The 23816-nt window shown below is 47.6% G+C and overlaps 1 protein-coding gene across 2 annotated transcripts in view; it reads right to left on the bottom strand.

Annotated features, from left to right (window-relative positions):
* SAFB2 (scaffold attachment factor B2) overlaps positions 1-23816 on the bottom strand; it is a 31628-nt gene that overhangs the window by 6687 nt on the left and 1125 nt on the right. Inside the window, exons 2-14 of one of the 2 annotated variants that reach the window (XM_040629516.1) lie at positions 23351-23438; positions 19772-19836; positions 19485-19688; positions 17669-17731; positions 16817-16844; positions 15396-15906; positions 14923-14972; positions 14290-14390; positions 9491-9640; positions 9288-9400; positions 4612-4742; positions 3413-3504; positions 645-781 (exon numbers count right to left, since the gene is read on the bottom strand). In XM_040629516.1, the coding sequence (XP_040485450.1) occupies positions 645-781; positions 3413-3504; positions 4612-4742; positions 9288-9400; positions 9491-9640; positions 14290-14390; positions 14923-14972; positions 15396-15906; positions 16817-16844; positions 17669-17731; positions 19485-19688; positions 19772-19836; positions 23351-23438 (1733 nt within the window). The remainder of the gene's footprint in view (positions 1-644; positions 782-3412; positions 3505-4611; positions 4743-9287; positions 9401-9490; positions 9641-14289; positions 14391-14922; positions 14973-15395; positions 15907-16816; positions 16845-17668; positions 17732-19484; positions 19689-19771; positions 19837-23350; positions 23439-23816) is intronic. The other variant, XM_040629517.1, reaches the window with a different exon arrangement.

The raw sequence follows: 23816 nt of genomic DNA, 5'->3' as shown, positions 1-23816 counted from the left end.
TCCAAACACCATGATGTAAAGCTTTCGTTTTGCCCAGCAGTATATGAAGGAAAATGACAAGGGACCTCTGGATGGGAAAAGGCAGAAGGCAAAACTGGGAACAGGCCTACTTTCCATAAACTGTCTACTTAACAAAAGGTGAGCGTGGCAAAGAATGTCACATGCGACCGAGACTGCCTGAAACCACTATGAAACACAGACATTTCAGGAGTGAAGATGCCACTTCTGCGAATAACATCTAAGTGCCACATCGCCTGGTTCCACTCTTGATCTTATTTATGTGTGGTTTCAGCAGGGAAGACGGAGACCTCGACACCGGGGACCCTTCCATCAAGCTACACATGGGTGAGCCTGCTACCGGGCCAGGGGCAACGCTGCACAGCAGAACCCGACTCTGATAAGGGCGCCTGGGTGGCTCAGCCGGTTAGGCGTCAGACTCTGGATTCAGCTCAGGTGGCAAATGAAACCAGCTCTGACGAACATTATGCCGAGGCTGACCACGACCCCTCAGGACCCTCGCCTTCTGCTTCGGGAAACAGGAGGCAGCCAGCAAGTCTGGGCCAGGCAGGACACTCGTATGGGGAGAAAGGTGGAGCGCGCCCGGAGGAGACCACCCACCTGCCAGCTTGCTGGGCCCCACTCACCGCCGCCTCTCCGTCTCTCGGATCTCCCGTTCCCGCTGCCTCTGGCGCTCTCGCTCCCTTTGCTCTTTGATTTTATCAAATGATAAGATGTCTCTCTTCTCTTTGCTTTCCGATTTGCGATCCTGACTCTTGGAGCTCTGTTTACCAAAATTGGTTTATTAACGTCAGAAAAATGCAACCAGTGCACAATGAAAGTTAGATATGTGTATCTGAAGTGGATGAAAATCCTTCTGTCCCACACGGATTCCACGAAGGCCCAGGAGGCAGTTCAGCTCACCCACAGCCCAGAGACACTGCTCCCTCTAGAGAACTGCCTTCACACACTGCAAACAAAGGGCGTCATGGAAGAACAAGGAGGGATGACACCCCACAAAACCTACCGGCAGATCTTAGCGCAGCAAGAGAAAGGATTCTACGGAATCCAGAACCAGGCCTCACAGAGCCACAGGGCACGTGCACACTGGACGCCCAGCTGGGTGATGGACTGCACTTCTCACTGCTGCCTCAGGCCTTCAAACACAACAGGCCAAAGAAGATCTACTGTGAAAGCAAGCTCCTACTCAGCCAGAGTATTTGTGGGCAACTGCCCTGCCACTCCACTTCCGGGGTAAGGCAGGAAATGCTGCCTGCCGACTCGCCTTTCTGAGGCTCTCAGAGGCTAGGACGCCCAAGCTGGCCACACTCACTCTCCCCGGAAGCTTTCACAGCTTGGAACACAGGGCCTCCTACAGACCCACTGCCTCAGGGTCTCTAGGGAAGTGGCCTGGGAGACATTTTTAAGAATTTCCTCTGGTTATTTTCTTAATTACTTTGTGGGTGGTGGTGCTGGAGGGTCAACCCGAGAGAAAGACAAGCAATAGTTAGGGTCCGATTATTTTGCCGAAAAAAGAGGGGGGCACATACACAGGACAATCTCATCACAAAGATGGACCCAGAACCCAAAACAGCACGACGACACTCTTCGCCTAGGAGACGGGCAAAGAGTTTTGAGTCTGTTCACACACACCCCAGGCCGGACGGCAGAGGGCCGACCCCTTAAGTGCCCAGGTGAGGCTGCAGTGTAGTGCAGAGGCCCGCGCGGCGCTGGAGTCTCTGAGGCGGACCCCTGGGCTCACAGCCCGGCCTCCCACGTCCTAGCAGCCTGGCACGCTCTATGCACCCAGGGACTGTAGGATCCTGTTCCCTTTCTGAAGGGCACTCGGAGAACATCCGTCACAAAGAGTAACGACCGTGCTCCTCGGCACCTAGAAACCCGGAGCTTGCCACGGCCTATGCACACAAATGCTGCCCACAGCAGTCCTCAACAGGGGACGTGACACCAGCAAGTGTCCCTAAGCGAGGGCCCGGGTAAGATGATCACAGTGCAGCGGTAAACGCGGCTTTAAAAAGAGAGAGGGTACACACACACCCAACCTGCACGGCTCTCAAGGGCATCATGCTGAGGTCACGTGCTACATTCTCACCGGGACAACATCCTACAGATGGAAAGCAGAGGGCCAGCTTCCCAGGCCTGGGGCTGGGCTGGTGGGGTGGGTCATAAGCGGGAGATCTCTGCGGTGACCGGCTGGCCCTGGAGCCTGACGGTGGCGGTGCTCACATGAGACTCCACCAGTAACTGAAACTCCTGGCACTCCATGCATGCACGCCCCGCAGACCAATGTCACCGTCCTGGCTTTGAAACTGGGTTACAGTCAAGTGAACGGAAACCACTGGGGGAAGCAGGGTGATGGGTACATAGACCTCCTTACTATTTTGGCAACTTCCTGTGACTCCGTAATTATTTGGAAATAGACCGTACACGCCGTGTCGTGTGTGCAATGCCCTTGGAAAGGAAGTGTAAGACATCCACGTGAAAGCAGAGAGGCTTCTGTTCTTATGGTGTCGTCCTCCTACATGACCTCAAGGTTCTAATCAGGCAGACATTACTATTTATTTTTCTAACATCAGCGTTATTCAGATGGTAAGTTTACGGGGTTTTGGGGGGGCTTTCTTTAGATTTCTTGATTTGATAGTTCTTTTTACGGTTTTCATGTAGCCCGTAAGAAAAAGGACACTAGGAATGACTATTTGAGAACGCGAATGTGCATTTCAAAAGTCAGTCCTCCACAACGAAGCGTTCTACAGTGAACACCGTTAGCTTTGTGTTCATTCTAAGAGGACGGCTCTCCTCAGGAACATTTCAGCTAGAACCTTCCGCTGGTAAGCAGAGGGTTTTGTTTTCCGGGGTGGAAAACACAACACGAGAAGCCCCTAGTTTGTCCAGCCGTGTATGGCTTAGGTAGCGGAGGTCCATCCCTGACAACGTGAACGTCGGTTTTGCAGCGGACTCCACTTTTCTTTCCTGTTCATGTCACACAAGGAGAACAAATTAACAGAAGAAGTCGATCAACTAGCACTAGGTTAACCAAAGAGCAGAGCCTGTCTTCTGACTTGAGCAGCCTGAGTCCTGCCCATCCTACCCAATGGTGGGCTTTCTGTGAACCAGTCTTCCTTCTAGAAGATGGTATCATCTGACGAAGAGCCAGCGAGGGTCAACACATCATGGAAAGTAAAAAGACTGAGCACTGTTTTGAAATAAGTTGTAGAACCTAACTTCGTGTTAGGTGTGTGTGTACATACAATCTGAGCAGTTAGTAACATGCCTTCTGAGCACTTCAAAGAACTCTTAAACTTTTAAAGGCGAGACACTGTTTTCATAACGCAAATCAAAGTGGTCGTTAAACCACCCTCCAATCAGCGGGACTTGAAGCAGAAGAAGCAATACTTACTCTCTCTTTTGACCTGCTTGTGGTTTTCACACTAATGACAGGCTCTCCTTTCGATTTATCCATTACGACCGTCCGTTCCATTCCTCTGCTTCCTTCAGGAAAAAAATACAGCCATCTATGAAAACCTGCTGATGCCCCCACTTCCCGAGGGCAGGCAGCACACAGGCTGGTGGGGGTTCTCGATGCTCCCCTGAGTGACTCATGTGAACCGCTGGAGCTTCCGCACCTCCTGTCTCTCCCCGTTGAGGCCCGCAGCGACTACGGACATGAGGCAGCTGGCACACCACACCGGGTCTCTGCTCACCTGAAAGGAAGCGGCTGCGATTTCCCCGCATCTTACAGGGTTAATCTAAGTCGAGCGTCTGCAACGCAAACACACCCAACCCACCAGCTTCCTTCACCCGCACGCTAAATCCTCATGGCTCCACGATACCCAATCCCCCTTTTTAGTCCTCCTCCACATTCTGGAAAGCTCTGCAGAATTCAGGCCCTTGTGTTCTGAATCAGATGGCTGGGCTTCCCTTCATTCACATACAGCAATAAAGGCTTCCAAATGGATCTTCCCCTCGACGACACAATAACCAGACTCTCGCCACCACGACTATTACTGATTTGGGGAGATTTGCAATACTTGAGGAGGATTTTAAAAACACGTTCCTCATGAGACCGCTGGTAAATTACCCCAAACACTTCAGATCTAATTTGTAATGCGCGGTACCACATTCCAACGCTCCAGATGGCTGAGTTTTGTTTGTTTTACTGGGGGGGGGAGGGGGGGGGAGAATGGGGTTTTGTTTTTTCCACAAAACATTCTGTGGCGCCTCACGCCAGCCTGAAGGTGCGGAACAGGCTGCAGAACCTCATCGAATTCCTGACAAGACCCGGGCCACCTCTCCCTCGCACATCCGGACACTCTTCTGCCAAAGGTACGCAAGGAAGAGCAAGCAGCCCGGTCCCTGAACCGCCAGTGACCATAAATCACGGGGCAGAACACCGCCAGGTGTGCGATGTCACCAGAGACTCCTTCAAGCCACGTCGTCCCCTGAGGCCCTGCTGCTCAAACAGCTGCCGATCAACAGAACCCGCAGTTGGCCCGCAGTCAGCCCAGCGCACACCACGCACACTCGCTCCACGGCACCTCCCTCCGCCGCCCCACCAGGCTCTCCCCTCCTGGGGAGCCCTCGGCAGGCTCTGCTCACCTGATTTGGTGACTCGGGACCGATTTGTAGGTCCTGGTTTCGGTTCATCCTCATCTTTTTCTTCCTTCTTAATGTCTTCAGGCTTTTTTTCCTCCTTTTTCTCCATCTTCTCTTCCTTCTTAATCACGGTTCTATTTAAAAACACGGTCATCACAAACTTGAGCTCCTGGGACCCTGGCAGTTGTTCACTCATTCAGACTTCCACACAAACCAAACCATCTGGGCAGCAAGTGGACAGGGATAGTTACTGGGAAACCGGTAATGATCTAATACCCTCTTGAGACCCAGCCCTTATTCCCCCCGCTCCCCCAGAGTTCTCTGCTACACCTAGAAATACGCAGCATGAAACTGCAGGCTTGTGGACAGTTTTCCAAACTGCTCGATGCACTGGTCTGCAAGACAGGCACACGGGCATACGTGAGATACACTCTCAACTACAGAAGAATGCTTGCGAAAAACTGGTTTTAAGTTTTCACTCTGGGTGGAATGTTTATGTAGAAGAAAACATTTTTTCCTAAATAAACACAGTATAAAATAAAACGGGGTACAGCAAGAGGATGCGAGGTGCCTGCTACATGAAGCAGCGGGCCACCCGCCCTGAGCACGGCACCTGGTCACTTCCGCATACGTCGGGGGAGTTAAAATGGCATGCTACGTTCCAGCTCATGTGGAAACGTAACATTTCAACCGAAGGCAGCTTTATTCTATGCAGTAAAATTCTACACGGTGAACTAAATCATCATTGCCACTCACATTTGTCTCCCATATTCCCTAACGCCTTTGTCTCGGGTAATTAAATCCCACACTTATTAAATGTCCACCACGTGCCAGGTCCAGGACGGGAGAGCCAGGCCCCTCGGGGTTCTCTAACCAGCGCTCCCTGCCCTCTCTTCCCTGCAACCCAGGCAGAGCTCAGGCTGTCCCAGCAAACCTCTCTCAGCTCACTCTTCCTCTCTGAACTTCCACAGTACAAAGCTGTCTTTTTTTTTTTTTGAGAGAGTGTGTGTTTGTCTGTGTGTGTTGGGTGGGGGGTGGTGAATGGGGAGGGGCAGAGGGAGAAGGAAAGGGAGAATCCTAAGCATACTCCATGCCCAGTGTGGAGCCCAACCTGGAGCTCAATATCACAAACCTAGAGATCATGACCTTAGCCAAAAACAGAGACGCTTAACTGAATGAGCCACTCAGGGGCCCCAGAGCTGTCATCTTTAAAGTAACATTCACTTTGGGGTACCTGGGTGGCTCAGTAGGTTAAGCATCTACCTTCGCAGAGGTCGTGATCTCAGGGTCCTGGGATCGAGCCCTGCGTGGGGCTCTACGCTCAGCTTGGAGTCTGCTTCTCCCTTTCCCTCTGCCCCTCCTCCCTGACTTGTACTCATGCCCTCTCCCTCTCTCTCTAAGTAGTAAAATCCTTAAAAAAAAAAAAAATTTAAAATAATATTCACTTTAAGAAAACTTTTTTAAAAAATAGAAGATTTTATTTTTAAGACTGCTCTATACCCAACTGTGGGGCCCAAACCCACACCCCTGAAATCAAGAGTTGGAACACTCCACCAACGGAGCCAGCCAGGCGCCCTGAGAAAAACTTTATTTAAGACAGACAATGAACAGAAGGGGCAGAGTCCCAAGCAGACTCTGCTGAGCGGGGAGCCTGACAGGGCTCAATTACATGACCCTGAGATCATGGTCTGAGCTGAAACCAAGAGTCTGACACTCAACCGAGCCCCCCCAGAGCCCCTAAAATTTTTTAAAATTGTAAACGCACACCATAATAATTGATGGCATGTACCACGATCGAAAACTGTTGTTTTTAGCATATTGGTTTTGCTTAAAAAAACAAAAACAGGGGTGCCTGGGTGGCTTAGTCAGTTAAGCGTCTGCCTTCAGCTCAGGTCATGATCTCAGGGTCCTGGGATCAAGCCCCACGTCGGGCTCCCTGCTCAGCAGGGAGTCTGCTCCTCCCTCTCCCACTCCCCCTGCTTGTGTGCTTTCGTTCTCTGTCAAATATATAAATAAAATCTTTTTAAAAACAAAAACAGAAAAAACAAAAACACAAAACCCCAAACACTGTAGGTGCATCAACTTATTCAGTTTCCCTGGGACAACCGCCACAGGGCCTAAGTGTCAATCACTGGGCTCCACCCCCGTGTCTGCGCTTCGTAGGGCTCCACGGGGCTGGGCTGCCACTCGGCACACTGCACTACAGCACTTCTCCCGGCACGTTTGTCGCGGGTAATGCACGCAGATCTGTTTCCCCTCAACAGCTACAGCACCCATGTCCCTTCTAATAGGGACAGAGATGGCTTCTGGTGCTGCGTGGCTGCAAGTAAAGCCACAACGAATCACATCTGATGTGCGTGTCCCGCTATTCTGGGGGTGGCACCTTCTCTCTCCAAGGAGACCCCCCGCTTATTCTGTACTCATGTGGCACCTCCTAGACACAGAGGAATCCCCCTGTGACACCACGTTAAAAAGTTCTAAAATACGAACATATGAGTACGAAGAAAGGCTGGAGGAATCTACACAAAAGACGGTTACCCTCAGGTAGTGGGATTATGCTTGACATTTGTGTGGACTTTCCAAATGGCAACTACATAAAAATCACCACTCATCCAACCCGGGAAGACAAGCCAGTTCTTTGGAAAAGTGTTTCTATTTCACTTAGGTTGACTACTGAGCCTATAAATTCTTTTTTTTTTTTTTTTTTTTAAAGATTTTATTTGTCAGAGAGCTTGCGTGTGAGAGCCATGTGCACACAAGCAGGAGAGTAGCAGGCAGGGGGAGAAGCAGGCTCCCCACCGAGCAAGGAGCCCGATGCAGGACTCGATCCCAAGACCTTGGGACCACAACCTGAGCTGAAGGGAGACGTCTAAGCGACTGAGGCACGCAGGTGTCCCTGAACCTAGAAATTCTTAAAGTGAAATAAAATGTTAACAAACAAAGGTTTACTGGAAAAAAAAATAAGATTCAAACATATTCTGAACTGTTCAACCTCCCAGTCAGACCACCTGGAGGCAGTCTGGTTTTAAACATCCCAAGTTCATCACTGGTTACGTGCCCCAGTGCTGGGGGTAGCCAGCCTGGACCAAATCCTGGCCTTGCCACTTCCTAGCTGGGCCGGGGGCTCTCTAGCCGGACACTTCCTTTTCTGGAGTCCGTTCCCTCTGCAACCTAGGACTCTTTCAGGGATCAAGCAAACCACCTGATTCAGGTGAGCTCGTTATTACCCCCTTCCTTTCTCCCGAAAACTCGTCTCACTGTGTGGTCAGAAAATCAATGACGGAAATGCATTCCAAAACACCAAGAACTCTGAACAACTGAACAGCTACCAATATTCTACAAATACAAGGTGGTTTTTTTTTTTTTTTTAGCACTGCTGACAGAATGCGTCTCTTTGAAGAAGCTGCTGATAAAATTACAGGTCTCGCTTGTAAATCCACGAAGGCTAATCTAACATCCACTGCTCACAGGCCTACGGATTTCTTGGAATGAAGACCGGCAATTATACCTTTCAAAATGGGAGTTGTAAGCTTAGGAGTATCAATGAAGCCCCTACATTCACTCGACTATACATTTTCCTAACATAAGCAATGGCAAAATGGAATCACTGAGACTGACATTCTCAGCAAAGGGTTCACTTCTCAGAGTGAAAGTGGCCCTAGAACGGCAAGTAAACGGTACTGACAATATAAACTTAAGATACTCAGCACTGAGAATCGCACCATGAAGAACATCACCAAACTCTACCTTCTCCAGAAGATACACTTACAACTTCGAGAAAATGATTAGCAAGCAACGCCTCCTCTAAAAACCCGTCCCTAATTCCATCCTTTACAGATGGTATCTCAGACCCACTGATCCCAAAATCCTCTGCCAAGGTACCCGTGGGTGCCACAGTGAACTCACAGGTACCCCGGAATACTTTACATTCTTGAGGGAAACACAGCAGCACTTGACAACTGTCAGACACTGCACAAACTACTAGCTTGAGGTCATTCTTTTCGACATTCGATCGAGCTATGCTCCTGTGAATAATGCTGTATTTTTTAAAAAGTTGCTGTGTTGGGGCACCTGGGTGGCACAGTGGTTAAGCGTCTGCCTTCGGCTCAGGGCGTGAATCCCAGCGTTATGGGATCGAGCCCCATATCAGGCTCCTCCGCTATGAGCCTGCTTCTTCCTCTCCCACTCCCCCTGCTTGTGTTCCCTCTCTTGCTGGCTGTCTCTATCTCTGTCGAATAAATAAATAAAATCTTAAAAAAAAAAAAAAAAAAGTTGCTGTGTTAAAAAGCAAGGGCTGCATGAACACCAGTCTGGATCAGGAAACGATTCCACAGGGTGAGTGGCTGTGTAAGGACCCAGAACACTGAATGAAGTAAAATTATTATTCTTTCCTTCCAGCTGTGTTGTCTTTCAAGAGACCACTAAATAGTTTGGACGTAAATACTAAGGTTCCTGTGAATATGCTTTTGACGGTTACGGGTTACTTCGCAGGGACCCTTACTGAAACCTGAATACGGAAGTGGTAGCAAGATGCACAAATGGGATACGTAAGTAAGAAGCCGGTGAGGCTGCCTGTGGCAAGGAGGGACCCTGTGGCTGCCACCTGCCCTCTTCCTGACCAGCCCACCGCTCCCCCCCAAGAGAAAGCTTAAGAGAAAGGTTTTAAATAATCACTTTACTTTTCAATTTTGATTTCCACGGGATGATGTCTGTCAACACTAGATAATTTTTCTTTCTTCACTTCACACTCTTTCCTGTCAGACAGCTTTTTCCCAGCAGGTTCGTTTTTGGCCTAAAATACAGTATGGATTAGAAATGGCCCATGGTCCAGGTCTCCTCGCTCGTGAACTGGATGGGTTACAACAGGCAAGAGCCGCCTGACCTTCTCTACGGAGATCATTCTTCCATGCAGCTCAGTCCTGTGGAGATGGCTGATGCACTTGGTAGCTTCGTCAGATGTCGACATGGTGACAAATCCGTAGCACCGAGCTCCGGGACTGCGGGCGTTGGTCACCACTTTGGCCCCGACAACCTTCGTGAGAAAGGACACTCTCATTTTCCCATAAAAATCACCACGCGATTAGCTAAAACTGACTAGCAGTTAACTGATCATCAGAATTCTTTCCATTAGTTTTTACTTCTCCACAAACTGTCGGTTCGCCATACTTAAGTCACTGAAGTGGTTCTACCTCACCCTGACTATCCAAACCCAACTGCTTTCGATACAAGAGCAGCCCTCGGAGAGACAGAAAACGAACACGGAAAGCTAAAGACATTTAAAACGCCACAACCCACAACTCACTAATTAATCAAAAGTCCTTCCCACTTGGATCATTTTCTCTAATTGGGCTTCAACTTCCAGACAGGCTGGCGCACCAAGCATTTACCCTCCTGCTGCCTGAAGAAAACCTTGCAAATTAGAGGAAACATAGGCAACCAGGGTTTTCAGACACCATACACCCGGCCCCACAGGACGGTGGCCCCTGCAGGGGACGGACACACACACACACACACACACACACACACACACACACACACGGTTGTCCCGGCTTACTTCCTAAAGATTCTCTCAGCCACCGGCGGGAGGAGCACCTGAGGTAAGGGTGGGAGTCTGTGAGCTGAGCACAACTCAATGTCCGAAGAAATCAAGGCAGCAAGAAATCATAGTACCGGAGAGGAAGTGCTGCATGAAGATAGCCCCAGAGAGTGCAAAGGGCCCTAAGCAGCACACATGTGAGAGGCTAGGGAGAAAACCACCTGTAAGAAGAAACAAGGCCCAGGCTCAGGGCCTCAAATAATTCACTTTTTCCAGAGTGAACCCGACAGCTGGAATGGAAATGCTTGCAATTCACGGGGCATCAGGCTGACACCTCAGAAGGGTGCTGCCCCGGGAGGGGACAAAGCTAGCCCCGAACTAAGTCTGCTCTGACCTCACAAAGCCTAACAGCAAACTTGGGGAGGAACAAGCAAGTGAACAGTGTCCCAGCAAAAGTTCAAGGACACTGACAGGAACACACGAATAACCCGAACACAACACGTAAGTCACAATGTCTGGTGTAGGATCAAAAAAGACTAGAGAAGCCAAGAAACGAGAAAATGACTCTAATGAAAAGAACCAACCAACCAATAAACAGAGATCCTGAACGCACTCCGGTAACAGAACTACTGGACGATGATATTAAAGTTATTTTAGCTATATCCTAAATGTTCAAGAAGTTGGAGAAACCACTCAGCATGTTACGTAAACACAGAGAAGATATTTAAAAACATCCTGAAATTCTGGAGACGGAAAATACACGAGATGGGCCGGACAGCAGACACTGCAGAAAAAAACGATGACGGAATTTGAAGACATAGCAACAGAAAGAAGCTACTAAAAATGAAACGGAGGAAAAAAGATGGAAATAAACCAAAACAGAACCAGAACATCAGTGGCCTGCGGGACCACCTGTGGCGTCGTCAAAAGCAAGCAGCACAGGAAAACCTTAGCGGATAAAACCACAGTACATCTGCAGCTTGAACTGCTCCAAACCAGTGATAAAGAGAACCTTCCAGGTAAACCAGACAAGAAAAACACCTGTGCCCTAAGGAGCAAAGGTGAAACCCACAGTCAACCAGTGACACAACATGAGCCAGAAGGAGGGAGCAGCACTGCTGTCTGGACAAGAAAGGAAACAAAAAAAAAAATCAAGCAACCTGGAATTCTGCACCCAGCAAAAACAGTTTTCAAAGTAAAGGCGAAAGAATGATTTTCAGATCCACAAAGGCAGCAAGAATTCATCCTTGGCGACACTGTACTATAAGAAAAGTTTAAAGAGGGAGGAAAACAATTCCCAATGGGAACTTGGATATTAACAAGAGGGAATAAAAAGCACCCCAAAAGATAAACATGGAGATAACTAAGAGCCCACACTTTTTCTTGTTTATGTATCTCTTTAAAAGGTAACTGTTGGGACACCTGGGTAGCTCAGTCGCTTAAGTGACGGTCTTTGGCTCTCAGGTCATGATCCTGAAGTCCCGGAATCGAGTCCCACATTGGGGTCCTTGCTCAGTGGGGAGTCTGCTTCTCCCTCTGACCCCCCCGTACTCTCGTTCTCTCTCAAATACACAAAAAGAAAAAAAAAGATAATTGTTTAAAGCAAAAAAACCGAACCCCCCCAAACCAAAAAAAAAAAAACCCCCACAAACACACCAAAATACAACCAACCAACCAACCAACCAACACATCAATGAGCCAAGACCGTACGGCGTTGTTTATTAACTGGATGACCCCACCACAAAGGCTGGGAGGGAGCGATGGCGGTGCACCATTTCCAGGTTCGAATGCCCCCTCCCCCGAACTGGAATATCACTAAAGAACAGACTGCGTTCAGTCTTGTAACACAATTCCTTTTTTTTTTTTTAAAGACTTTATTTTTTTGACAGAGCGAGAGAGCACAAGCAGGGGAACAGGAGAGGGAGAAGCAGGCTCCCCACTGAGCAGGGAATCTGACGCCGGGCTCGATCCCAGGACCCTGAGATCATGATGGGGGCTGAAGGCAGACGCTTAACCCTCTGAGCCACCCAGGCGCCCCTTGTAACAGAATTCCTAAATGCGGCCACCAAAGACAAATGTTACAGTTCAACCAACGGCTCAAGGAAGAAACCCAAATCAAACAAATACCTTGAGACAGATGAAAAGGGAACTATAACACAGCAAAACCTACGGGGCGCGGCCACAGCAGTTAAGAGCGAAGTTCGCAGGATAGATGCCCACACCAAGAAATGCAAACAAGCCAAATAAACAAGCTGACTCTACACCTTAAGGAACCAGGATACCGCAACGCTGGTTACTTGCACTGACTCCAGCTAACAAGCAACTGCGCAGAAAAGATACTCGATGCAAAAGGCAGCAAAAAAAGAGGAGGAAGGCATCCAAGAACAGGACAGAGAGAAGACAGGGAACCAGAGCGCAGATTTAAACCCAACTACATGGATGCTCAGAGGACATTCTAGAGAGCTGAAAGTAGAGCCAGCACCTACGCCAGTGCAGAGCCGCTCATCAGGACACAAGAGCCCTAGCAGGTCTGGCTCTGACCCCTGTGATTCAGCAGGTCAACATGAGCAAGGCCTCTCCTCTCTCTGGACCTCAGGGTCCCCAACAGTGAGATGACGGGGGCGGGGGGAGGGTGTGTGTCCATCATCTCTCCGTTCCCGGCAGACCCTGGTGCCCGTGTTTCCGCTTGCAGATATGGAGAAGCCTGCTCTCTCCCTACAGAGGAAAGCCCCCTCGGTCCAGAGCACCCCATACAGGGCCGAAGGAGACAGATTCTCCCGAGAGACACACAGATGTCACTTCTTTCAGAGAGAAAACTTCCCTTTCTTCAAGGTTGAGGGGCTGAGCCAATGGTAGGGTCATGTGACCTTCCCATCAAACTAATGGTCCTTGCAAGGACGTCATTCCCGATGGCCCCAAGAGCAGAATCCAAGACCACCTCGCCTGTCCCTGCCCCCCTGGCCTTGCCCTCCGCCTTCACAGCAGCCTCTGATTAGTTCATCCAAATTACAGACTCGTCCCACCACAGGGCCGAAGTCCCACGGCTACAGTCCAGTGCCCAGCTCCGTGGGCAAGGCCAACTGTCTCACTACCGAGGCCTCGGCTTAAACAGCACTTACTCAGCAAGGTGACCCCCATCTAAACTCGGTCTCCCTCCCACATACTGATGGCAGGCTGTACTTTCGTGAATGAATCGCGTGTCATGTGCTCTATCTACTTGAGTGATCTTTCCAGCAGCCTGGGAGATCTAGGAGGCCAGTGCCCTCACAGCTGCCGCTGTGCTTCGTAACTGGTACCCCCATCAAGAAGGAAGTCAACAAACGGAGGACAGGTTGCGGCCTCCCAGTTTTAAGCCCTTCTGAAAGACATTAGCAGTGAAGAAAAATTCATCTCACGAATGCTTCCTCCGGGTCCTGTCCACTGAAAACACGAATGCATTTGCCAGCTCCTACTCAGGCACACAGACCTGGGCAGAGAAATGCCTGCAAAGCTCCACCGGTGCTCCCCCCAGCACCTCCCTGCCAAGGGGCACCACGCCCCACAGGCACCCACAACACCAGCACGGTCCTCCCGGCTGAAGGTGAGACTGTTTCGTGATCTAATTCCAGGACAATGAAAATCGGTTTTAAATGTCTTGAAGTCTCTGCAAGGCTCCTGAATGGTACTATTTTCTTTCTGCCCCTGTGGACCACATACTCGTGGATTTATTTTTAAGCCACTACCATGTTCCCGTTCTCGAACTGTGTATTTGAAAATGCGGAAATATTAAAAATCAACTCTTCACTTACTGCTTCGGAAAAAAATTCAGCAGGATAGCGTTAAGTTTTGTATGGACCAAAACACGAACAGTTTAAGAGAAACTAGAATGAACCACGAGAACGTTCAGACCACAGCAATTTATATACGTTTTCTGTGACACAATGCACTACCCGCTGTTACCCACTCTCAGCGAGGAAACAAGGCACACTACCCAAAACCAGGTGGCCTTTTCTCCCTTGTGGTTTTGGTTTTTTTACCTTTAAAAATACACACACAGAAAAGACCACCAACAAAACTGACAACGGAAGAAAGAACTCTCTAAAGTCTTAAGTTCGTTACTTAACGCTGAGCAGAGGCCGGGGGGCGAGGCGTTAGGGGGCACACACCTTCCCATACTTGTTGAAGAGGTTCTTCAGATCCGTCGCTCGAGTTGTGGAGGACAGTCCGCTGACCCACAGGTTCCGGCCAGAGCTGCTGCTGGTGCGACCTGCCGCAGGAGGGAGAGGGTCAAGCTCGGCCTCCAGGCCGCACGGGAAGCACGACCTGCCTCCGGACGCAGGCCGCTCTTAATCCCCAACCACCTCCCATTTCAACGCTTCTGGGCTAAGCATTTACAGGACCGAAGACAAAAACTACGGGGGGCAGAAACCGTTCCCTTACTCAAGGAGCCATCAGGTCCTCGTCAGTTACAAACGGCAATGAATTCTGATGACCAATTCTCACCCGTGATGGCAGTTTCTGCAATCTCGTTCTGTTATTCTAACGGGCAGAACGGGACTATAACAGGAGACAGCGCACTGGGATTTCCACTATCCCATAAATGACAACCACAACAGAGACGTGAACCACAGAAGCTCACCAACACTTCAATCTAGACTGTTAAGGTACTGTTAAGTGGTTACTTCCGGAAATCCTCAATGAAACCAACCACTGGATCCCCAGTGCGGGTACCTGTAGACCCCTCCCTCCCCAAATAAGGGATCCGTAGGCGGCTCCCTGCAACGTATGTTAAATCATACCTTTTTCATCTTTAATGATTGGCTTTATATCTTTTTCTTCCTTAAAAGAGCTAGAGACAAAAGTGAATGTTACTCACACGGGAACAAAAAAAGAGAACTAAATTAAAAGTATGGTATGTGCTAAAACTGAATACCTACCAGAAAATTAGTCTGAAATAAAATTTTAAGACACCTTTGCAAGCTTCTATAGGAAATCTGACCCCCAAAATACAATGTCAGATTCTTAAAAGTCAATTGGATTTAGCTGAAGATAGCGGTTAACAATTTAAGAACACAACCGTGGTAGGTTGAGAAAAAGAAAAGGAATAGATTCACCCATTAAGAATACACAACGAGAAATAAAACATGGTTTAGAAGTAAACTACAATTGCATCAGTCTGGCTGGCCAATTGCAGAAAAAACAGCTTATGTGTGTCATTAAATGACCAATGAAAAGGAGATAGCGTCTGGTCTAAAACTGAGAAAAAACAAACCTCATTTTCTGATCAGCGCCCTCACTGGCTGAGGACTCTTTAGGAGCCGGAGGGACTTCATTACAAGCTTCAAAAGCAAACTTCTTCACGTCTTCTTTGCTATCTCTGGGGTCTGGGCTTGAGGCTTCCTGGGGCGCTTCCGCGGCCTCCTCGCTAGAGGCTTCCGTGTGCTCTGAGGCTTTACTACTCTGCTCAACTGGCTTCTCTAGCCCTACAGGCTCACAGTCCGTCCGCGCGCCATCGCCTGGCTGCTCCACGGGCTCCCTTTTCACTACCGCTAACAGGGTGTCTGCCCTGCTCGCCTGAGCTTGTGCTGTTGACTCGCTGGCCAAATCTAAATCACCCTCCTCCGGATGGGCGCTGCCAAAAAGGTCCTCTTCCTCCGCAAGCTTTCTGTCTGGCCCCACGCTACTTGTATCCTGTGCAAAGGGCTGCTCCAGCTCGGAACCTTCTTCTTTTACTGGCTCAGATTTACAAGTTTCCCCCAAAATGTCGAGTATTTTCTCATTTTCTACGGATTTAACAGGAATAGAATGGCACAAGGTTTAATTACCAGGGAAATAAAGCAATCACAAATGTGGAACTGGCACGGCTGCCACACTAACACGAAGAGAACTGCTAGCTACACAGAGATTGGAAAACCCGCGGGTACACAAAGTTACACCGGTTACACTACCTGCACTCCAACCGACTGCTACAGTAAGCCGCTACGCTACATGGAAGAGAAAAGGCCCCCACAGATTCAAACACCTACAACCACGTGGCAGCTTCTCGACAGTCTTCTTCGTGTTTTTGTTCAAGTGTGGGTCTTCAGACTTATTTTTCCAATGTCCAAGGTGCCGAACCGAATGCGATCACCATTCGATGACAGCTCAATTTCCAAATTTCTTCGAGTTTCTTTTAACAGAACAGTCCAATCCGCAAACCAGAAACTCTTCCGACGGCGGGAGATAAACGCAGTCCAGAAGGGGAATAACGCGGTGGAGATTTTCCTGAAGAGACTCTGTTTCCTCTTCTGGGATCCAGTCACTTCTCGGGTTATAAGTGCCCTGACAACCGGTTTAGCCTGCCTTAACTGTATTAATCAAAGACTGCAGCAAAATATCACAAGATCTGTTTCATGTGTAGAAACACATGGAAGAATCACCGGGGGAATTACTTAAATGCCCCTCTACGTGGTTAGAGAGATGAAAATAATCACTATATCTCACCAAATATATTTGACCTCCAGAAACCAGAAGGGCACTTCCACAGATCTGGTGATACGAGTGGGTTTCCAATCTCTGATCCTTGTACGATCTGGATTGTCCACCATTAAAATCAGTTACACAACCATACACAGCTTAGGATATATAGACAGAGCGAAAAAAAGAGTGGGAAAACTTTCAAACCATTAACTGTCGTGTTTCTCTTATCAGTACCTGGCTCCAATAGAGGTTCTTCAATATCCTATTTAAAAAAAAAGAGAGAAAAAAATTCCACAAGGCACTTAATAACTGGGCAAATACATTTCCCTGGCAGACAGTGTGAATAAACACTCAAAACAACCGTATTCCATTCTCGGGTGATTCAGTGAGGACAAGCCCATTTTGTTGGCCTCTCCCGGGCAATGCCAGGTAGATAGCAGTGACGCTCGGCCTCTTCTCTTCAAGTCTCCCTGGAGGGTCTGGCCGCCCCACCCCAAGTCTGAGCTGACCTAGCAGCCTCTGGAGAAGGCAAACAGCCACAGCACAGACGGCAACTGCTTTAGAAGTCATACCAGATTTGAGAAAAATCTATTTCTCCCCAAATAAGCTGTTACTTATAACTGGAACCTGTCGACAAAACCATCTGTTCACTCCTCTCAAAACCTTCCCCTGACTTCCCACTGCACATAAGACAATGGGCCAAATCCTTTTCCTGACCCACAGACGAGGGTAGTCAGGCCTGCTCATGTCTGCGGCCTCCGTCCCTACATTCAGCCAGTCTCCCTCCTGGCACACGGGTCAGACCTCAATTTGGGTGGGGCTTCCTCTAGGTGCTTTTACAGCCCAACCACCTCAACCTCTCCCTGGATGAACTTTCCCTTCTAGTTATTTTCTTGCTGGTTATTAACACGGTGCCCACTAAAATGCAAACAGTTAAGACTGTACTTGTTTGGCTCGACCTCTTACCCCAGCTCAGGATCAGTGCTTAACCAACCATTTTTACACATGCACACAACCGTTTTCACTACAGACAATGAACTACTTGCGTAATGTTTCCAGCTATGCAGCACCAGAATGGTAACGTACCGGAGGTACTTTGAAGTCCAATGATGAAGCATCCAAAGTGTTCTCGAAGCCCTCGCCATCCACCTGAAAAACAAAACAGAGAACCCCTTAATGGAGACAGAGCTGTGAATGCCAAGGCGTGCACTTCACCAGTTTCTAAGGGACCTACGGGTCTACTTCCCTCAAGCGCCCACCACCATGTACAAGTCCACTGTTGGATTATTTGGGTTCTCGATGGCCCCTGCCTGCTCCAGGACTGTGTGGTACTGCACCTCTGAGAGGGTCTCACAGACAGTAGGTGCTCAGTCAGCACTGGCCCAGGAACGTACATATTCAGTTCCCAGGCAGCATCTATTTCCTGGTGGTCCACACAGGCGACCTGGACACAATTTCCAGAGCAGAGCTCAAAAGGAAAATGGAAAACTTCGCACTTCTCCGATTTCACTTGGTAACAGATACTTTTAAAAATCACAGTAACTGGGCACTTTTAATCCAGGGTGCTTTATTTCGAACATTTAACTGAACTATCTTAAATGGCACTCAGTTTGAAAGCTTTCTACCTTCCTAAGGGAAACACAAAAGCATGCCTTCCCAAATGTATTTTTTTCCTTCCCCAGGTTTGAAGCTTATGACCTGGATGCTTCGATTCACCAAAAGGTAAGAAACCAAGTCCACGCTCTGGAAATAATTAACACACAACAGGATCACACCGAGAGAGGCCAAGGCCAGCAGGTCAGTTGCTCAATGGCACCCTAGGCTGAGGGGCAGGGACGTTTCGAGTTTGTGACTTTTGACCTTTAAGGGTTTAAAGTCCCGTCCTATGAGGGCACTCCAGCCCCCCCCCCCGCCAGTTTAATGCCTTTAAAAAGAGAGAACAGAAAACCAAACCAAAACACAAACAATACCAACCAAACTAAAAGGCTGAGTATACCAATGTAGTAGGACTGAATGGCTATCAGTCTGAGGGCGGCCACCACAGTCTTCCGCCTAAGAGCAGAAGCGAAAGCTTGAGAAAGCGACATTGGGAACAGAATCCAAGCCTCCTTTACATACTGGGACATTAAGAGTGGTTTTCTTTTCACCTTTTTTTTTTTTTTTTAAAGATTTTATTTATTTGACAGAAAGACAGCGAGAGAGGGAACACAAGAAGGGGAGGGGGAGAGGGAGAAGCAGGCTTCCCGCCAAGCAGGGAGCCCGATGTGGGGCTCGATCCCAGGACCCTGGGATCACGACCTGAGCCGAAGGCAGACACTTAATGGCTGAGCCACCAAGGCGCCCCTCGCCACTTTCTTTCATAAGTGGTTTTCTTATGTATGAGGATGTTAAGAGTGGTTTTCTTTTCTTTTTTATTCTTTTTTTTCATGAATACTTTCCTTCACTTTCGCGTCTTTTAACATACCCATCTAGCCTTGTCCATAGAGCACATCTTAAAAAAAGCCAACAGGATGACCCAAATGCTGAGATTATGAACTGTTTTTGTTTCCTTCTTATGTTTCTACAGTTTTTAAAAACCTATTTTCCAAAGGAAAATACTTTCACCAACAGTATCAGCCTTTTACGACTCATGCTGAGGAAGGGCCTCCCACCCTTTTATCAAAATACTCCCCAGGATTGCAGAGAAGTTAGCCATTAGTTAACATCTGACTTACGTGCAGTGTAAACGGATATAATTTACCACGAGGCTTTAGACACGGAACTCTGTGTTTATGGTGACTGCTGACGTGGCTGGGCGCTATTTAATCAACCACCAGCGCGCTCTCACTCCCAGCAGCGGCACGTGAGCGCCCAGGAGCCCCAGGGCTACTGGCACATTCCACCATGTCTTCAAGTTACCTACAGCATGCTCTGTGAGCTGCGCCGGGAGCTCTTGCAGTTGGGCCACCACGTATTCTTTGCTATCACAAAGGGAACCGAGAATGCTGTCAGCGCCGTCCTCCCCAAAGTCGGGAGCACTGCTATTCTCAACTTCGCTTTCTTCCAACACACCAACATCCATCATGTCGAGGTTCTGCAAGCTCTCTAAACCTGCCTCCATATCCTCCTGTCAAGAAAACAAAAGGCGTCAACGACCGGGTGGCTGGTCACAGAGCTCCTGCTGGTGTCTCTGCCGTAGACGCCACATACCTGCCCGTCTCTGGAATCTTCTTCCAGGCCGTTGTCTTCCATACCCTCTTCCTCCAGCTTTTGTCCTAATTACAAGATAATTTTTCAGTCAGATAATACTCAAGTTCTGGCCTTAAAAACGTGCATACCTTTTATTTTAGAAATCCCACTGGTAAGGGCGTGCACTACAACGTCTGACAAGGAATTAAAAACGTAAGTCATCTATCTAGAAACTGTATACAGCCCAAACATTCAAAGGGGAAACAAATCACGACAGTCTGTTCATATGGGGGACACCAGCTGTCCTCAACAGGGGAAGTGGGGGGGAATCTGACAATGACTGGAAATATTTTTGGTGTCACAACTCGGGGATGCTACCGGCAGCTGGCGGGTAGTGACCAGGGATGCCGTTCAACGTAAGACAGTGCACAGGACAGCGCCCTGCTGGAAAGCATGACTTACCTCAAACTGTCAACAGTGTCAAGTGTCTTACAACTTTAAAAAATTATGCTTCCAAAGAGTATTTAATGATCCGGGAAAATGCCCACAAAAGTTAAGAAAAAAAAACAAAAAAACACACCATATAGAGTAGTTCTACTTTTATTAAACAGCGTGTACACATTTGTATGCAATGAAGTGTAAAGATGCATTTATAAAACACACAAATGAGAACGACTCAGGCACCCAGTTACCAACAGGGGTTAAAATAGAGGGTGAAAACATGAGAAATGATCTCATTTTCACATGCATACTTTTTACGTTTTCGAAAGTATCTAGGAGTATGCTTTTTATAATTTTTTGAAATGAGTAAACTAACCAAGAAGAGACATCAATCTTCGAGTAAAGACCCAAACTGTAGTGCGTACCCAAAGCACCTTCGGCACCACAAGGAGTACTCCTTGCAGATGCACGGCTCTACCGTGTCAGGTGCTGTGCTATGTTCGTGTTCCCCACGACAGCAGCAGTCGTATTAGCTGCATCTGACACAGGAGAATCTGGTTCAGCTCCTAAAAGCTGTCTAAAAATGTCTGGCAGCAGCACCCACTTTCAGGGCCTCTAAATAGCAGCCTGCAGTACCCACGAAGGACGTCAACAGGAGAGATGCAGACGGAAAAGTGCCCTAAAGGAGAGGGGGAATGACACATGCCGGGCAGAGAGGCCGGACCCCAATTCCAAGGGCCTGGTTTCAGCTAACTACAAACTGAAGGGGTGGGGGACAAAGATGCCAGAAGAGCAATTCAAAATTGTAATCTTTCAAAACACACCCACAAGCTTCACAAATTTTGCGTGTTTAAATGAGTTAGAGAGGAGGAGGTCTCTTGTTCTAACTCATAATGAAGTTTTTCCCCAGAAAGTTTAACTTACTTTTTACTTTTATGTAATCCTAAGACCTAATTTCGACCAGGACACCACCCAGCGCTTTGTATAACTAACCACACGTGCAGACACCTACAAAGAACATGCTAGCTCAACAACCGGTAGGAGCTGTCCTCTGCCCCAGGGCCCTGGCCACCCGCTTCCTCTCTGGGCCTTTGGCGACTTCTCAGAAAAAAAAGGAATGGGAAGGGATCAGTGCCCTTCTCATCCTAACTACAGCTACACTGGGACCAACATCTCTTTATACCAACAAAAGTGAGTACTATCAAAGCAATTTTGACAAAAGGGTTAAGTCCATGCAGTTTTACCATCACCTAAACTGTAATCCAGACATTTGGACATGCATTGGAGGCACTCTACTAAGGTTTGGTTTGTCTAATGATCCAAAGATCCCTGTTAAGAGCCAAGAACAGTTTGATTAGTAAGCCTTGAATCTCTCAAGTTTTAAATGAGTACCTACCTTAAAAACTTCCACTAAGAACTTTTAAATTAACAGACACACATCTCTCAGTCTGCACTCACTTGACTAGTCAGCGTTTATACCTGACCCATACACGAGCAGCAAAAACACATCAATGTGTTTAAAATCAGTTTATAGGTAACTCCTTCACACAGCCTAACTAAAAAGTTTAAGCTTTGAAAACATATAAAGTTTTAAACAGATGAGTCATGCAAAAGTCCTTCTAGGAAAGCACTTATAAAAAGTAAATTAAAATTACTGAAAAGGGGGCGCCTGGGTGGCGCAGTCGTTGGGCGTCTGCCTTCGGCTCAGGGCATGATCCCGCTGCTCTGGGATGAAGCCCCACATCGGGCTCCTCCACTGGGAGCCTGCTTCTTCCTCTCCCACTCCCCCTGCTTGTGTTCCCTCTCTCACTGGCTGTCTCTCTTGTCAAATAAGTAAATAAAATCTTTAAAAAAAATGGCTACGATGGCAAATTTAATGATATAAATAAATAAATAAACAAATAAATAAAATTACTGAAAAGGCTACAAGCTAATTTCTTTTTCCTTTCTAAGCACCTGTCCTTCACTGCCTAAGTTTAACTCTTCTTCAGATAACAGGGTATGTCCAGCCGTTCCAACTGTGTTGGCACCCTTCCAGAAAAATAATACCCATCACACAGAAGTTCCCAATTATATTGATTGTCCTTATAATGAGGATGAAAGCCAAGAAGGGTAACAAGGTTTCAAAGTTTTAGGGAATTAAATGCTTCCAAAAACAGCTAGTACCATCCACAAAAAGTAATGAGGCACTAATCTATGTCACAAAGCGAATGAACCTTGAAAATATGCTCAACAGAATAAGCAGACACAGAAGACCACATATTGCACGATCCTATTTACGTGAAACAGAATGATCAATTACATACTGCCAGGGGCCGCAGGAGGGGGAAATGGGGAGCAAATGCTAGTAGGCACGGGGGCTTCTTTTTGGGGTGATGAAAATATTCCAGAATTAAATAGTGCTGACATTCGCATAGCTTTGTGAATATACTAAAAAGCAATGAAGTGTACACTGTAAATAGGTGAATTCTATAGCATGTGAACTACACCTCAATTTAAAAAGAAAAATCTCACTGTGGGGCACCTGGCTGGCTCAGTCGGTAGAGCATGTGACTCTTGATCTTGGGATTGTAAGTTCAAGCCTCACATTGGATGGAGAGATTACTTAATAATAAAATCTTAAAACAAAAACAAACAAAAAAAAAACGAAAAAACTCACTGATTAAAAAGAAAAAAACAAAACAAAACGAAACAAAACAAAAAAAAACGCTGGGTGCAAATACTCCAATAATCTATTTTGGATCTTTAGAGATACTGGGTTCTAATCTATCTTAGATTGGTGTCATTTTCTTTAGTTTAAAACCTCGTTTTTCAACTTCCCAGGAAGGAAGCCACATAGTATATTTGGTTCTCAGAGCAGCTTTAAAAGCTTGCCTTATTCTGGTTCTTTTTGAATCCCAATAACAAAGAGCTGAGATATCTTTAACACACGTTTCAATTTTAATTTACCTAGCACTCGCACACCTCTCTACTCCTTCCAGCACTCCTGACGGAACTACTTGTAAGGCGGTGAAAGCCAAGCTTACTTGTTAGATGGGAACAATTAAGGCCAAAGACATTCTCCTGGCCCGGAGGACAGAAACGGTGTTAAAAAACTCGACTGGTAAGTAAGTTCTCTACACGCTCAGGCCTCCAGCAGCAATAAGTACAAGCGGATACCTTTAATACATCTCTTTGTTGTCCTCTTGCTTGTGGCTTCCAATGCGACACCAATTTCATCAGGATCCTGCCCTTCTTCCTTAACCGCCTATTAAGAAGAGATGAAACTTTACAACATTGTGGAGAGCTGCGGGGCACACACTGTTCTTTGTTAAGTAACAACTTCCAGCAAACAAAGTCAAACACTTCCTTGCAAAGAGCAACAACTCTGGTTCTGCTATCTGGGCTGCAAGCCCAAAAGGCACAGGATGAACCTAGCACAACTTGGTTCTCTCTGGACCCTAAGCACAAAAGACAAAGGGATGTGCGAGTTGGGTCTCCAGACTGCGGGTCAATGACCAGTTCCAAAATGGCCCTTCAACTAGAAATTGTGAACCCTCCACTTTAATAACAGTAACAACTGACAGAGACGCTGCACTAGGTGCACCATCTGTCAAGGGCTGAGTGGTGTTCCACAAGCCATGTT

Source organism: Ursus maritimus, unplaced genomic scaffold (assembly GCF_017311325.1).
Source record: "Ursus maritimus isolate PB19 unplaced genomic scaffold, ASM1731132v1 scaffold_14, whole genome shotgun sequence".
Classification (NCBI taxonomy): Eukaryota; Metazoa; Chordata; class Mammalia; order Carnivora; family Ursidae; genus Ursus; species Ursus maritimus.
The sequence above is the reverse complement of the archived record's forward strand: the minus strand, read 5'-3'. Positions and strand labels throughout refer to the sequence as shown.